At 43.1% G+C, this 17,648-nt stretch overlaps 1 protein-coding gene across 2 annotated transcripts in view; it reads right to left on the bottom strand.

Annotated features, from left to right (window-relative positions):
• The window catches only part of EFCAB6 (EF-hand calcium binding domain 6), a 173,909-nt gene that overhangs the window by 86,951 nt on the left and 69,310 nt on the right, over positions 1-17,648 (bottom strand). For both annotated transcript variants that reach the window (XM_075070341.1, XM_032762501.2), the window contains 4 exons: positions 14,757-14,884; positions 12,878-13,026; positions 3,171-3,281; positions 2,800-2,920 (listed from right to left, as the gene is read on the bottom strand). In XM_075070341.1, the coding sequence (XP_074926442.1) occupies positions 2,800-2,920; positions 3,171-3,281; positions 12,878-13,026; positions 14,757-14,884 (509 nt within the window). The remainder of the gene's footprint in view (positions 1-2,799; positions 2,921-3,170; positions 3,282-12,877; positions 13,027-14,756; positions 14,885-17,648) is intronic.

Below are 17,648 nucleotides of genomic sequence, written 5' to 3' on the forward strand. Positions count from 1 at the left end.
CAGGATCACAGTGTAATTTTGGAGCTACTTACAGTTCTTCTGAACCTATGACAACTTCAGGAGCACTCTGAGATGTTTATAAATTCCATAGTCTGTCTGGTTTCATGGGTGGCTAGAAAACACTTTAGCTTCTTTTCTTGGGTTGATGTCTTCATTTATGAGACTTCTACACACAGCTTGCATTGCTTGCCCAGAGAAGCAACACATACTATCCTTTTTAAAAAGGTTTTACAAATAAAAGTAATGCTCATGAAAGATCCCAGACTGAATTTCTAAATTTATCCACACAACAGGAAATGCAGCAACATGGAACTCTGGAAGTCTGAGGTGGACATCTCAAGTTTTCACCTTAGCAATCCTTTAAGCAACTGGGACACAATAGACAATCAATACTAAAATCTAACATAAACAATGTGGGAGATTAACAAAAACAGAACAGCAACATACTAAAACTGTTCTAACAATAGAAATGCACTACAATTTATGGAATTCAGTTGCACATAAGTTTACAAGATGAAAAAAGAACAACAAAATAGAATATAATTAACTCAATTGAAACGTTAAAAACTATACAGAGTAAATGGAATAAGTGGACAAAGAGTTTCCAACCCCAAATATAAAAAAAAGAATGATACTTAAAAAAAAAATCAAAAAAAGAAAAACATTCCCACCTGTGGTTTTTCATGGGGGGAGGGGCCATTTAGCCTCATGTATGTAATATTCCCCTCCTATATATAGGATTTGGTTAATAAAGAAATGCAGTAGGATAATATAATTAATGCCAATCAAGATGGATGTTTGGAAAAAAATAGACCTTGTCAAGTGAACCTGATATCTTTTTTATGACATTTTGATTACGAGACAAGAATGATACAAAACTAAATATGGCACACATTAAATGGATTGAAAATTGGCTAACTAACAGATTTTAAAATGTAATTGTAAATGGGGAATCACGATCAAGGGTCTGTGTTTCCAGTAGGGTCCCGCAAGGAATTGGCTGTTGGCCCCAAGTTACATAATATTTTTATCAATGACCTAGAAGAAAACAAAATCATCACTGATAAGTTTGTAGATGACACAAAAATTGGGGGATCGGTAAATTACTGATATAGAGACATCTGAATCACTTGGTAAACTAAGCGCAAACAAACAATGTGTGTTTCAATACAGCCAAATGTAAAGTCCTGCATGTAGGAACAAAAAATGCAGGCCATACATACAAGATCGGGCTTTGCCATGAGCCCTGTGTATGGGGCAGCATGTTGTTATGTTGCCCCCAGGAGCAGTCTAGGAAGTAGATTGTGACTCAGCCACAATCTGCCTCCTAGTTTTCTTCTTCTCTAGTGGGAACATGCCCTCGTATCTGGCATAGCATACAGTAACTCCTCACTTAACGTTGTAGTTATGTTCCTGAAAAATGCAACTTTAAGTGAAACAGTGTTAAATGAATCTAATTGTCCCATAAGATTTAATGTAAATGCAGGGGTTAGGTTCCAAGGAATTTTGGAGGGGGCAGACAAGGCATTATACTGTATACTGTATAGTACTGTACTGTGCTTGGGAAGTACCCCTCGCTTACCCCACACAGGCACGGCCCACTGCAGGCAAGGACGCTAGGAAGCATCTTTGCAGCAGCAGCGGCAGCTTCCCCAGAGAACAGGCTCAGATTTTGCCAGGAACGCTCCAGACCCGCCTCTTCCTGTCCCCGCTCCACTCCAGGCCCACCTCTTCTCACCTCCACTCCACTTCCTCTCCAGAGCACGCCACATCCCTCCCCCCCAAAGTCCTACGTGCTGCCAAACAGCTGTTTGGCGGTGCTTATGACTTTCTGGGAGAGAGAGGGAAGAGCAGAGACACAGCGCTTTCCCATTCCTGCCCCTCCCTCCCCAAAAGTCCTAAGCACAAAGTGCTGGGAGGGAGGGGGAGGAGCAGGGAGGCCCTGCATCTCCACTCCTTCCCCTCCCTCCCAGAAAGTCCTAAGTGCCACCAAACAGCTGTTTAGTGGCACTTCGGATTTTCTGGGAGGGAGGGAGAGGAGTGGAGACGCGGTACTTCCCTGCTCCTCCTCCTCCCCCACATAAAGTCCTAAGCCCCGTCAAACAGCTCTTGGCGGTGGGGGAAGTGCTGGGAGGGAGGGGAGGAGGCGGAGAAACGGAACTTGTGCAATGTTCCCTTGTAAAGTCGCTGCTCTTCCACAGAATCTTACAAGCAGGCAGCCAAACAACGTTATAAGGGAGCATTGCACAACTTTAAACAAGCATGTTTCCTAATTGAGCAGGGACATAACATTGAAACAACGCTAAGTGAGACAACGTTAAATGAGGAATTTCTGTACATCCTTTGGCACGCTTTCAAAGCTGCGATGCCTGGCATATTATGAGGATGCATTGTTAGAAGCCGAGGGAGAGGCAAAGTTAGATTTATGACAAGAGGGTAGCAAGAGGGAAGTGGTAGTTGGATTAGGGCTTGAGTCTTGGTGAAGCACATTTGTTTCAGCACTTGCTACGAGTGTAAGTCGCCATGGCTTTTTTTATTAGGGTGGAAGACAGAAGGCAAGGGAAGGCAGCAACACCTGAAAGCAAGTAATTCACTGGAGGAAGGTATAGGATGTTTGGGAGAGGGTTAGGAAATCAGATGAAGGAAAAGACTCGCTTGGCAGGAGGGTTGGGATCTGAAAGGTTGCTGGGTACTTGTCAAGAAGGTAGCTTGAGAGCATAAAAGCTCCATCGGTCTGTGAATGTGTGAAGTCGTCCACAGAATCTCAGCATTATAAGAGTTAAAAATAAGGTCTCTTACTGTATCAATCATGAGAAATGCCTGCTTCAGTGATGGATATGCATTTTGGATGTGTCTGCGCAGCTTTAGAAGGACACTGTTACTTGAGAAAGCTTCATCCATTCCTCTGATTGGGTTTACTCTACAACAGGAAAACATGGTTGACACAATGTTCTCATCTCTCATCCTCTTCCGAGTAGGGAGAAGATGTAAACTCATTAAGGCTAAAAGCTTAGTAGGACTCAAAAATATGCTTAGACATTTATATGGATAATAGGAATATCCCCAAAAGATTACTTGAAGTACATTAAATCAACAATTATTTCAGTAGATATAATTTTCCATCAAGTTCAAGTACACCTTGAACAAAAAAAATGTAATTTCCTACTTACCTGTGGTTTTTTCTTACAGGAAGTGTCTGTCCATTTTCATATGTCACAGGGTCCTGACGTTTCTCTAAAAATTGATGCCAGGCAATTTTACCTGTGGCTTTAAATCCAAATCTGGTCAAACAAAGATGTAAGAACTGTTTAAAAAGACATCCTTTTGTAAATACTGCTATAATTACGTTTTCCAGAGAGAATTTTGGCTTGTGACAGAAATGTATGCAATCTAGTCTGAGTTTACATAGCTTAACATTTTACAAAAAGTAAGTAGCAAATTTCAACAATAAAACAAGTTGGGCCAAATACCCTTCTGAGTTCCACCAGTCTAACTGAAGAAACAACTAGACCTGATCAGAACTAGACTTGATCAGGCAGTTCTGGTTTTATCCAAGCTGAAAACCCTTAAATTTAGAAGTGTTAGAATGCATTTATAAGGCATTAACGCTAGATTCTATCAACTTCACTCATGTTGTGTAGTATTTTACTCTGTGAATAATCCCTTTGAAATCAACGAGGGCTTGATTCTGCTCCCCTTGAAGTCAGTGGCACAGCTTCCAGTTAACTTCAATGGTGCAGGATGAAGCCCTAAGTAAGTGCGGCAAAACACATTACTAAATTAGATGGTGTCTTTTAAGCACCATTACCAACTGCCTTACTCGTTTCAACCAAGTTTTAAATATCTATTTCTGAAGCCTATTAGAATAGTGGTATGCTGTGTTTAAATCATGACTACCAAGGTGACATTTAAACAACAACAATATGTAATAAGAGGTTAACAAGACAACAAATAGTGGAAAGACTTTTGTGGAGCTCCCACAAAAAACTCCATCCTCAGAAGTTCATTATGTTTATCAAGCTCGGCCACTGAAATTCCAAGCAGGAAGAATTACACCATCAGAACAATCATTCATTGCCTGATCAAAACCTGAGGGTAGAACAGGTTTTCTATCTGGTTCTTCTTAAAGCTGATTTTTTTCAAAAGTAACCCACTCACAGGTGTGACATACACACCATGGATCACTGGCTTGAGGGAAAGATTATTAAAAAAACTGGAGGAAATAGCTTCATAATCATAATATTTGTCTGAAACAATAATCAGATATGAAATAACAGATTATCTTTAAAATTAAGACCCAGACAACTGGTATTTTCAACCCCTGAGATCTTTCCCACATCAAATTTCTGTGGTTCTATAAATCACTCAAGAGTACATTGTAGGGAACAATTCTGCACTGGAAACAAGCAAACAGATGGATCTTGGTCTGCATTATTGTTCTTGAGATCCTCACAGAGGCCCTTTCCATGTGTGTTCCCTTCTTCAGTTACCTTAACAGCACCTCAGAGGGCAACTGCCATGGTGCCAGGGAGCTGGGGAGAGCACAGCATGGCTACTAGGGGCTAGAGCTGATACAGCAGCACAGGGCATCATCATGGATCCCTGAGGATCCACACAGTTTGACGGCAGGCTGCCTTTTCCACAGGATAGAGAACTTCCACTCCAACTAGATGATGTAGTAGAATCCCTGCAAAACAATCATCACTGAAATTGTCTCCCACAAAGCCTCCTCCCATGGGTTTTATCATGGGTGGGGATGAATGAGATCCAAGACATACTTAGCACCAGGAACTCCCACACACCTCAGTGGGAACTGCACATGCTCAGCACTTCTCAGTACTGCACTCTGCCTGACAACACGTGTCTTTTCCATCCTTAATTTTCATGGGTCAAATCCAGAACTCTTACATACGCAAAACAATCATTGAATTCACTGGGAGTAAAACCTGAGTCAAGACTTCAGGATTTTGTGATTCCAAAGCAATTCTATGACTAGTAGGAAATAGTTCTTATATAGCACTTTTCATCCATAGATCTCAAAGTGCTTTACAAAGAAGGTAAGAGGAAGTTAATCATCTTTGAGATGTGTTACCCTAAGGGTGCTCTATTGTAGGTCTGTCTGTGCCCCTGCACCTCTAATTGGAGATTGTAGGTAGCAGTGTCCATTCAGCCATTTGAGCTCATCCACTATCATCTTAGAAAGGTCTTGAAAGTATCTAAAATCATCAGCTAGTGATAGAGGAGGGGGCATCATAGCCTCATCTGGTGATGACGAGGAAATGTTTGCTGGGGGCTAGCCTCCATTTTGAGCCTTTCCTCCTGTCCCTCAAAAGTTTTCTCCTCTGGTTCTGGGGTTCTGGACACCAAAATTGTAGGAAAAAAATCTAGTGGACTCTTTATGAGAGACACTGGATGCTCGAGAAGCATGGGGTCTGTACATTGGATTCAATATGGCCTCTGGGGGTGCGGGGAGAATGCCTGGGTTGGGGGGTGCCCAGGGAGGACCTTATCAGGATTGAAGGGCGGCATAAGAGTGTAGTTGGGGAAGTCCCTGATATTGTGATGGCAGACCACAGTGAGAGGCCAGGGAAATAACATCATCCTGGTCACCGTCAGACTCCTCACTGGATAAGGGTGGTGCTGACCGGGGTGCTGGTGGCAAGTGTCCCGGTGCCACTGGTGATTCTAGATGTTGAGACGTGCATGGTATTGGGGTCTCGCTACTGAGTAGTGGAGATTCTAGAGATTCCCTGCTGTTTCTGAGTACCATGCTTCGAAGCGCTGGTGCTGTTGGTACCAACGTGGCAGAGCATGCCGGGGAACCCCTCTGGCTGGCCAAGGACTCTGTTTGCAGGTTTGAAGCTCTTTTTTTCAAGTGTCTGCAGGGGGAATCTGTTGAGCTTTTTTGCAAGTCTATCCCTTTGGAGGCTGAAGGCTCCAGGGACAATGTGTGTCCTTGAGAAGCTTCAGCACCAGAGTCAGCTGGTGACCAAAGCACACACTCCATCAGGAGAAGTTTTAACTTCAGCTCCCAGTTCATGCGAGATCTCACTTTTAGCTGGTGGCAGAAAGTGCACTTCTGTGGGATGCATGCCTCTTCAAGGCACCAGATACAGTGAGATTGTCCATCTGTTACTGGAATTGGTTCCTTGCAGGAGAGGAAGCTTTTAAAATCAGGGGAATTAGTCATGCCTCTGGTGGAGATATCATCCCTTAAAGGCTAGGAATGCAGAAGAAAGTTTTTGTTTCTTCTTTATTTATTTATTTTTGTAACTGGAAAAATGGAAACTCTAGACTACTAAATGCCCCTGCAAAGGTGATCCCCCACAAAAAGAGCGGGAAATATGACATAAAAAGTTCTCCCGCCCCCCAACTGGAAAATGAAAACTTAACTATTAAAGGAAACTAAAAGACTATGAATAACTACTACTTATACTAATGATGCAGAGAAGGAAGAGATAACTGCTCGCTCGGTTTGAGACCAAAGGTGGCTGAGAAGGAACTGAGGGTGGTTCACTCGCGCAGTGCTAAATAGCCTTGAGGCAAACTATGAGACAGAGAGGGCACATGCAGGCCGAATGAACACTGCTACCTAACACCTCAGACTAGAAGCACAGATACACTTTCTGTGGAGCACCCAGAGGGACATTACTCAAAGAAGTTACTCACCTTGTGCAGTAACAATGGTTCTTCAAGATGCGTCTCCCTGTGGGTGCTCCATGGTAGGTGTGCTTCCATCCCTATGCTACTGATGGGAGAACTTCGGTAGCAGTGTCCTTTAGGCCCACACATGTGCTGTCTCTTCTTGGGCCCCGTCACAAGGCTAGTCAGCACACGCAGGTTAAACCCCCTCAGTTCCTTCTCTACCAAAGAGTCATTGACAAGAACTGAGAAGTAGAGGGGAGGACGGTGGTTTGTAGAGCACTCATAGGGACACATCTCAAAGAGTGAATCTGAGGAATTATCTGTAAGACGGTAGGATTGAGATATGAAAGTGCATCCTGAAGGTCGAGGGCCAAAAACAAGTCTCCCTGTTCCAATACTGGAATGATCACTGAGCTGGGTGTTGGGAGGTGCGTGGTTTGTGCTGGAGCTGCAGACTGAATTTTCTCTTCTTTTGTCCCAGTGCGTAGATGCCCAGTGAACAGAGTGGCCCTAGAATCCTTCAGGATGTGAAGAGAAGCGTCAGTCTTCTCTGCGAAGAGCTTAATGCCTTTGAATGGAAGGTCTTCCACAGTCGACTGTACCTCCTTCAGGAAGCTCAATAGACGGAGTCATGATGCACATCGCATCTCCATTGTCAGGGAGTTGGACTTGGCCACTGTGTCAGCTATGTTGAGAGCAGACTGCAATGTTGTCTTGGCCACTAGCTCTCCCTCTTGAATAATGGCCTTAAATTGCTCACAGTGCAACTCAGGCAGCTGCTCAATAAAATCATTCAGTTCTGAATAATTTATGTAGTCATATTTCACAGTCAGGGCTTGGTAATTGGTGATTTGAAACTGAAGAATGGACAAGGAGTATGCCTTCTTCTGAAAAGGTACAAATGCTTCCAGTCCCTATTGTAGGGAGTGGACCTCTTCTGGTATTGGCGGCCATGGGAATGAAAAGCATCCACCACGAAGGAGCTGGGTGGAGGGTGGGAGAAGAGAAATTCAATCTCCCTCACTGGGACATAATACTTTTTGTCCGCTTGCTTGCAGGTAGGTACCACTGAGGCTGGGGTTTGCCAAATGGGTTTTGCAGGGTTCAAAATGACCTCGTTAATAGGAGGGTGATTTTTAAGGATGAAGATGTATCAAGTATGTCAAGGAGACAATGGTGGGTGTCTTTGACTTCTTCTGGTTGCATCTGAAGAGTGTCTGCCACTCTCTTTGCTAGGTTTTCGAAGAGGCAAAAGTCATCAGCCACAGATGGTGGGGGAGGCATGATGGCCTCATCCGGGGAGGAGGAGGATATGGTTCTCGGTGTCACCTCTTCCTCAAGACCACCCTCCTGTTCCTCCATGATTACTTCTGGAGGTTCTGAAGCCCTGGATACCACAGCTGAAGGGATGTGCCTCAACGGTTTCAGTTGGGGCTAGAATCTTGAGAGCCATGGTAGCAATATGCAGCTCAAAGATCCCAGTATGGCCACCGGGCTGATGGTGGCATAGTGGTGCCCAGGGTGGCCATATCAAGATGGCGATGATGGGGCCATCTGAAGGTATGCTTGGGACCCCTGTTAATATCGGGAGCTTGGGAGGAGTACTGTGATGCCACATCCTCCAGTTTGCTATCCAAGCCCTCACTAGAGAGCAGGGGAGTGTGGTAAGGCAGCAGGGAAGGCTCCCATGCAGGGCAAAGACTCAGAGAGGCGGTCCCAGTACCATAAGAAGGTGCCTCCAGTGCATCAGGTACATGGAGGTCTCTTGAGTGCCAGAATTCCAACAGTACCAACCAATTCAGTGCCGTTGGCAGTACCCGAGGAGACGGGGATCTTGCCCATACCGGTTGTTTTGGTACTGGATGAGGTGTTGATGTTGGTACTGATGGAGCACTACATACCGGTAATGCCTTCTCAGCAGAGTGCTTCCTTCTGTCCTTGTCCCTCGGTGCCATTGATTTGGTGCCCATGCCCATTGGCTATGTAGGCTTGTCAGTGATACCTGGGCTGAGACTGTCTTGGTGCTAATGGTAACAAGGACACCATGCATGCCGGAGATCGTTAGCAGCTAACTTGGGGCTCACTGTGGGGCATTCCCACTATCTTTTATGACGATTTATGAGAGGGGTCAGTAGCTTGTTTCTTCAACCCACAGTCTTTGGATGTTGAGGGTTGTGGGGAAGACTCGGGTCTGCCAAGTGATTTGTGGCGTGGGTCCAGAGAGGGTTGGAGAGCTGCCTCCATGAAGATGGCCTTCTGCCTGAGCTCTCTATCCTTATGGGACCTGGGCCGGAGTTGCTGGCAAAGACCACACTTTTGTTGAATGTGCCCTTCCCCGAGGCAGCGTGTGCACTGGAAGTGCTTGTCTGCAACGGGGATCACTTCTTTGCAAGAGAGGTACTTCTTGAAGCCTGGTGAACTGGGCATAACCTGTTGGGGAAGGGTCCCCCAAGGAAGAAAAAACCAGGAAAAAATAAAGTATCTCTTTTTTTTTAGGGAGAAAAGATAAGAAAAGAGAAAAAAAAAACTACAACTAGAACTACAACTAAGTATTAGGAGGCTAACTATAGAAATGCAAAATGAAAAGTAATGGGCCTAACGGACTGTGAATAGCTCTGTTTCTAGCCAGGGGCAGCTGAGAAGAAACTGAGGGGGGTTAACCCGTGCGCGTTGAATAGCCTCGTGGTGCAGCACAAGTAGATACAGTGCATGTGCGGGCCTAAAGGACACTGATCTGATCAGCAGCGCAGGAATGCTAGCCCAGCTACAATGCATCACCCATAGGGACACGACTCGAAGAAGAAGAAGTTTATCTTACAGATGGGAAACTGAAGCACAAAGAGGTAAAGTGACTTGCCCAAGGTCACCCAGCAGGCCAGTGACAGAGCTAGGAACAGAACCCAGTCTCCAGAGTCCCAGTATAGAGTTCTATCCAGTGGGCCTTATATATTAAACTAATTTTGTTTCAAAAAATGTCATAATTTTACAGGACTTTTAGAAATTCATCTTCCATTACATCCTCTTTTAATTACCTAGAATATAAACATTATTAAAAGGGGGACATTGTTTGATGAAGACTGTAATAGCATGAGTACTGGGTAAAACCAGATGATATATGGTCTGTTAGTCATCCATTACAAAATGCCATATATTTAAGAGTGTTTAAGAATTTTTAAGCACCATTGCCTAGCATCTGGAATCTTTACAAAAATATTAAATCCTGGAAATCAGACACCAAGCTAACCAAAAGGAGTAGCTTAAAACTACAAACACTGTTGTCAGGACCAGGAAATATCTGCAACCAAATTGCCCTCACTCTTTCAAACAGATATTAATTTCACTGAAAGCCTGACCAAGTAAGCATGGTTTCCATCATGACCTGAGTGAAGGCTGCCAAATTGAGGTCTGGCATCTCACCAGAGGAGCGAGTTGCATAAGATAAAGCCCCGCACTGGGAAAGTGCTCATTCTGGTCATTTGGTTTTTGGAACAGACAACAAGAGTATCCTTCATTCATCCATCTCCACCTGTCAAGGGACACGTGTGGCAAAGACCCAAAATAAACATAAGACAAAAAAATATTATTCATGCAGGAAAATTAAAATGTGGTGGGATTCCTTTGTTCAGCATAAATAGCTCTTCCTGTAATCTTTGTTCCATTCATTTTTATTTCTGATGCAAAGAAGTTTCAAAAGTAAAAATACTGGGACACCAAATTGGTGTGAAATGTAAGGAATTTGGGACTAACACGAGTGATATCCTTTGAAATTAAGTAAATACGAATGGCGTGTCTACAATATATTTGATCTTGCTGAAAGGGCACATATTGTGAGAGATGAATTCTTAGGCAACAGGGTCCTTTACTGTTCAGGGGTGAAATTCTAGCCCCATTAAAGTCAATGACAAAAACACCATTGCCATCAGTGGACCTAGGATTTCACTCCTGATGTTTAAAACATGCAGATATCTAGAAAAATCATAAAACACTGTCATGTGTTACATATAAATAGTTCCCTGCCCCATCTAATGTGGGCAATTGTGATGGGGTGTCCACCCCACATAAATCCTGAGCAGATTAAAAAGGGACAATTAAATTTATATGCTTCACCTGGAGGAGAGCCAGGGACAGATAAAGTCTAACTGAAGATGAAGCCCAGTTGGGCAGGGGCAAGCTGGACTTGTACAAAGCCAGGAAGTTGAGAGCGAGAGCCAGGTGAGGAATGAGCTCTGGGGTCACTGTCTAGAGAGAAAGGGAATTGGCCAGGGACCAGGAGGAGTTCTAGGAGGAAAGTACGCCCAGGGATCCTGCCCTGAACTACAGAGTCAGGCAAGAAACCAAGCATGGTGGAGTAGCCACTGGGAGGAAAGGAAGCTCAAGTTGGCAAATTCAGAAATGAGACAGGAGATAGAGAAGTGAGGTAGGAAGAAACCCAGGGAAATAGCAACAGGGTCTGAGATTGACTAGACCATGGTTGCTACGCATAGGGTCCCTCAGCTGGAACCTGGAGTAATGGGTGGGCCTGGGTTACTCTGCCAGCCACTGGGAAAGTGGCCCTGCACCTGGACTTAGACCAGAAAACTGCCTGGCAGAGCACATGGATAGCTTGTCTAATGGGACTTTGACCCTCAGAAGGGGAAGCCTAAATAGTGACAGTCATCTGGCCAGGTCATGAAGAGGGAGCACCCCAAGTCCCAGAAACAGAGAAAGCTCATTAAGTGAGAAACCAATAGAAAGGGAGACCAGACCAGGCAAGAGCTGATCCCCAGATCCAGTCACAAGTTGTCCCAGAAGTGAGTGAACCCTATTACAACAATATTTAAATATCATTTTAATCTTTAAATCATACAACATTCCCTATTAGTTATTGTTATATTCATTATCAGCCTACATGAAGCCATATATACATTACTACAGCAACATAACTATGAGAAAGCTCTGTGGTTATTTTCACACTGGTGCATCTTTTGAATTACCTTATCTGAGAAATATCACCTGAAAGATATGGTATATGTAGGTTGGAATATTTCTGTTTATAGCATCATTAAAGTGACACTATATTTTGTCAATGTCTAGAGAAAACTCCAATGGAAAAATGCATTTAGAAATCTTTCCATTATGTGCTTGTGTTTAAGAGCAAGATTTACTTTAAGATTTAATACTAGCGAGTGACATGAACTGAAGAAACTATAATAGCAGTATTTTTTGACAAAGTAATAGTTGATCGTTATATCACATTGTGAATGACTAGAAGCAAATCAGATTTATCTGCTGAATGCACAAAGCAATATAGTTACTGCAGATGATACTCTCGTACAGGACCTGCTGCTATAAAATGTATATCTGCGGTGAGGCCTTTAAAGTTAATTAGTGCATACAAGAAAAAAATCCAATGGATTATTTTCAGGGATGATCTTACTTTCATACAAATGAATTTAATTATATAAACTATGTTATGGAATCTTTAAATAGTAACACATGATCCGGTTCCTGCTTTGCTCACATTCTCAGTAAGAACTGACTCGTGTGCCTTGCACCACTAATGAAGACTCAAGTAATCTCTGTTTTTGTTAAAGAGCTTGTTAAAAAGTTAAATTGTTCTCCCGTTCCTCTTGAAGCACACAAACATGGTAATAAAGTAGTAATACTGGTCGAGTTGTTCTTCCAGTAATTCACCCCATCCCTTGTTTCTGGAATAAAGTAAGTAGCACATTTTTTCCACTACATGCATCCGATGAAGCAAGCTAGAGATAACGAGGTTAGTTCAATCAGGGAGGGTGAGGCCCTGTTCTAGCAGTTGAGGTGTGAAAACCAAGAGAGGAGAAACTCTTGGTTTTCACACCTCAACTGCTAGAACAGGGCCTCACCCTCCCTGATTGAACTAACCTCGTTATCTCTAGCTTGCTTGCTAGCATATATATACCTGCCCCTGGAAATTTCCACTACATGCATCCGACGAAGTGGGTAATCACCCACGAAAGCTCATGCTCCAAAACGTCTGTTAGTCTATAAGGTGCCACAGGATTCTCTGCTGCTTTTACAGATCCAGACTAACACAGCTATCCCTCTGATACTTGATCTAGCTAGTTCTATCAGATTTTACATACCGTTCCATACACGCTGCAACACAGGCACAAATGAGGCAAATTAACAAAGGAAGTCACAAAAAGCAATAATCAAGTTATGAGGTTGCAATGCTAAAAAATGTCTCTAATAAAAACAATATGACTCTTACCTACTCATTAGCTCTTGAAAAGTTCCATTTGGTAAAGGAAATATAAAGCCATTTATGACAGACTTTAAGTAATCTAAAGACACAAATCCACTCTGACTGACATCAAATGCTCTGAAGGCTTTTTCAATGTCCTGATAGGCTGAGTGCAGCTGAAATGAATACAATTTACAGTGTTTTGTTCAGAAAAATCAAGCTCATGAAGTTTTTAAAACAATAATGTATTTTTTACAAGACCTTTTCAAATGTTCTTCTCTGTAAACTGATCAAATAGGTTACCATGGCAAGTGCTCACTGTCAGATGTTTAATTAATAGGCTCACTACAAAACAGTATTTCCCAATCACAGAGACTCAGGTGACAAGGCAGACAAGTTTCTCACAGAAAGATAGCACATATACTAACTCTACCTCAAAATTCAGGGCTAAAAATATTGGTGGATCTGCCTGTTTGATATATCTGTCTTAATATACTTTTAAAGACATCCCTAGTGTAACTCAGTACCAAGCTCCTCTTTAAAATGGATCATAATGAATGCTAGAAAAAATGTTATAAGAAACAGAATGGTTAATATACCTGTTATATAAACATATTGCACATTTCTTTGGTTATTCTTTTAGTTCATGGGCTGTTGCAAAGAAACTTGGGGAGTGTGGTTGTGCTTATGGGACTTACTGCAAATTTCAGTAAGGATAATAAAACAGCAGGAAGATTGGTTTTATTCACCAAAAGTTCAGTCAGTATTGTTTGTTGAATAGTACAAACATTTCGTGGCTTTCCATTACCCTTTTTGGTGCTTTACCCTACCTTTATCTAACCTGTTGACTGCTAAATGAAAACTGCAGACATCACAGGGCAGAGATAATGTATGGAGAGACCTCAGGAAGTCCAAAATAAATATCACGGGCTGATAGGGTTTACAGGGTGATTAGATGTACCCAGTCACCAACCCAGGCATCAATCTGTGTGGCTCAGAAGGACCTACCCTGACTTCAGAATCAAGAACTAAAGCGTCAGGTGGTGTCCCTGCAGCCTTAGTGCCTGCTGGCCTCCAGCCTGCTAGAACTCTCCAATCACTTCAAGGCTGAAGAATTAGTTATAGGCTTGTATAGCTGGATTTGTACTAAAACACTAACTGTGGTGCGTCCCTTTACTTTCACTATAGCCTTCTGAAAGCGGAGAGAGGTTCTTGAGGTCAAAGGACAGAACTGACTCTCAGGAGATTTGGATTATATTCCTTTATCCACAAAATAGGTAGAACATATGTATGGAAGTGGCAGTGCAAGATCCCCCATGCTGTCCCTCTACCATGCTCTGGAAGGATCCCCTCAAGGCATAAGGAGTTAATTCCTTCTCTATGCCCATTTGACCCTTAACCTCTGTGTTCAAACTTCCAGCATGGGTGCCATTTATGAGCTTCACACATATTGAACTAGGGACTGCACTTAGTCCACTAACTTATTTCATGTAGCTCATGAAATAATTGCCAAATGATGACAACTTTTAATCATTACTGAGATGGGTTGGGATTCAGGCAAGTGATCTAGCAGCGAGATCTAGCAATAGATTCACGTATGATTTGCCTGACCCATCCAGTTTCAATATTTTTATTTTGTTTTCGTCTAGAAAAGGTGGTGCTTTCCTAGGTATTTATATACATTTTTTTAAAGCTATGAACCTGGCAAACAAGATATGAACCTTTAGAAAGTGCCATGAAAAACAAAACTGCCATTTCTGTTAAGGGCTTTTTTTAAAAAACAACACAATTATTATTAAGTTGTATGTTGAACACTAAAACTTTCTGTGTAATCTCCTTTCTGTGTGACGCCTGGCTCAACCCTTCCATATTTCACAGTATTCAGACACACTAAGGACTCTCTTACCTTTTTCCTAAAAGCCATCTCAATGTCATCTAGTGTGCATTCTATCAAACTACCTTCAGCTGGTGAAGTCTGTAGTGACAACTTATTCTGTTTTGGCATCTTGTCTTGTGTCTCTTCCCAGTTCAGTGCTGGTAAGGAAAAGTTCATTTTAGTAAAGTCACTGCTATTGGCATCTTCAAAGAAATAAAAGTAACTGGATTTCTTTTTGAAGACCATTTCTTGTTAAATCATTAGAGAAGTCTTTATGTAAAATATTAAGAGAAGCCCAAAATACGATTGATTTATATTTCTCAGACTGGATTTCTAGGGAAGAATAATAGGCACAAAGCTAGCATTTATAATAGTGCTTTCTATCTTCACTTTTCTTTAGGAGAATTAATTCATGTAGCTTACAATCTTAACAAATATTCTTATTTGCATGTAATATCACAGAGTATTCTGATAGTTTTATCTCTTTACCAATATTGTTACAGAACAATTAAGCCCTTGAAAACACATTTTCAGCATATGGATGACAACCCACCCACGGATCTCGGACAGCAAACATGCCTGCTAACTTTGAAAGACACTCGTTTCTCTTGACTGCTCCCTTTGTTTCTTTCACATATTCCTAAATTTGAGCTCTTTCATACTGCCGACAGCCCTTGAAAGAGCCTTTAGTTAATATATGCCAAGTGCCCTCCCCATCAAAAAATTCTCCTGTGAAGCTTTCGAGCTAGAACAATCACTATCCCACTTTGTGCCTTCTCTGAACTGTATTGTGCGCTATATTATCCACACTGTGCTTTTAGAATGTATATTCTTCAAGGCAAGAGCTCTGCTATATGTCTGGCATATTTTCATCATTGTATAGCACCAAGTGCGATCATTGTGCTAGACATGGCCCAGATTCTGACACCCCTTCTCACACTGAGTAGCATCTTACTCCTGCAGTACTCCATTTCAATAGGACAATTCATGAAGTAAGGTGCTATTCAACATGAGCAAAAGTATCAGAATCTGGCCATAAATAAAAGTGACAACCGTTAATACTTGTGTAATACTTTTCATCAGTAGGCCTGGTCAACTCACAAAGTCGCACCTGATTAACCAAGGGCATGTTTTTAAATCGATTTAATTAAACTGGTGCAAATATCTATGCGGGCCTGTAGTGGGGCGGACTGCCCCACTTCCTGTGACTGTGGGCTGTGGCAGGCCAGGGCTCCTGTGCAGGCAAGGAGCCATTTAAAGAAGGGCTTATTGGTAGACAATCAGGGCCCAGATTGGAGGGAGCCAATCAGGGCCAGGCTCAGCCCTATAAGAAGGCTGCCCAGAGAAGGGAGCAGTCAGTCTGTTCCTGGCCTTTGAGAGGTGAAGGTCAGTCTCCAAGGGTGGAGACTAGCACCGTGGACAGCACAGTGCTGATCCGGCTCGGGGACGCAAGGGAGCGCGAGCCCGTAGCCTGCTAGGCTGCAGGGGCTGAAGGGAAGGGCCTAGCGGGTGCAAGGGGCTGTAGGGGAAGCAGCCTAGGGAAGCAGACAGATGAGAGGAGAGAAGGAGGACAGTGAGGCTGCTGCCAGAGGGTTCCTGGGCTGGGACCCAGAGTAGAGGGTGGGCCTGGGTCCCCTCCACCTCCCTTGCAGTACACCCAGCCATTGGCCATAGGGAGTGGCCATTATACTATGCTAGATCTCTGACAAGAGGGATTGGACTCAAAGGGGTGTGTGATTGGACCTGTGGCTGAGGTGTAGGACTGCTGATCACCGACCCCCTCGGAAGGGGGTGCAGATGGACTAAGGGGCACTGCCAGAGGGCAGTGGCCTCGAAGAGGACACCGCCGAGCAGGCAGCAACGCGGGTCCAAAGACAGTAACAGAGGGCAGAATGATGGACGGGACACCACCAATAGGGGGCGCTCCACTGGAGAGAGCTAATTCCTGGAGTCATCAGCAGGACATGCCATGTGGTGAGTCCCACATGGTTACAGGGCCCTCTTGATTCAATTTAAAGGAGGCTTATATCAGTTTTTCTTGTGAGGTAGGTGAAATAAGCCAGTTTTGAACCAGTGGAAGTGCCCAAAAGGCTTAACTAAATTTTTTTAAAAAACCTTTTAAAAGTGGTTTAGCTAAATCAGTTTTTACATCATCTGTATGTAGACAAGGCCTTGAGTCTCAAAGCACTTTACAAAGGGGGTAAGTATATTTATCCACGTTACAGTAATAGTGTGTGCATTTCTGGTCTCCCATGTTTAAGAAAGATGAATCCAAACTGGAACAGGTGCAAAGGCGGGCTACTAGAAAGATCAGCAGACTGGAGATGCTACCTTACGAGAGAAGACTTAAACAGCTTGACTTTTTTAGCCTAACAAAACAAAGACTGAGGGAAGATATGATTGCTGCCTATAAAGACATCAGAAGGAAATAGACGAGGGAGGGAGAGAACTTATTTAAGTTAAGGGCCAATGTGGATACAAGAACAAATGGATACAAACTGACCATCAATAAGTTTAGGTTTGAAGTTAGACAAAAGTTTCTAACCACTAGAGGAGTGAAATCCTAGAACAGCCTTCCAAGGACAGTAGGGGAGGCAAAAAACCCAACCTGTTTCAAGGCTGAGCTTGATAAGTTTATGGAGAGGATGGTTTGAGTTTATCTACAATGGGATATTGCCCATCTGTGACTGTTAATAGCAAATATCTCCAATGTCTGGAGATAGGATGCTAAGATGGGGAGGGTTCTGAGTTACTACAGAGAATTTTCCCAGATGTCCACATGCCCAGGGTCTAAATGATCACATCTGAGGTTGGGAAGGAATTTTCACCCAGCTCAGATTAGCTGGAGGGGCTTCACTTTCTTCTGCAGCATGGGGCCCAGATCATTGCTGATCTGAACTAGAGTAAAGGGTGCATTCTCTG

The sequence above is a fragment of the Chelonoidis abingdonii genome, chromosome 1, assembly GCF_003597395.2.
Source record: "Chelonoidis abingdonii isolate Lonesome George chromosome 1, CheloAbing_2.0, whole genome shotgun sequence".
In the NCBI taxonomy this organism is placed as follows: Eukaryota; Metazoa; Chordata; order Testudines; family Testudinidae; genus Chelonoidis; species Chelonoidis abingdonii.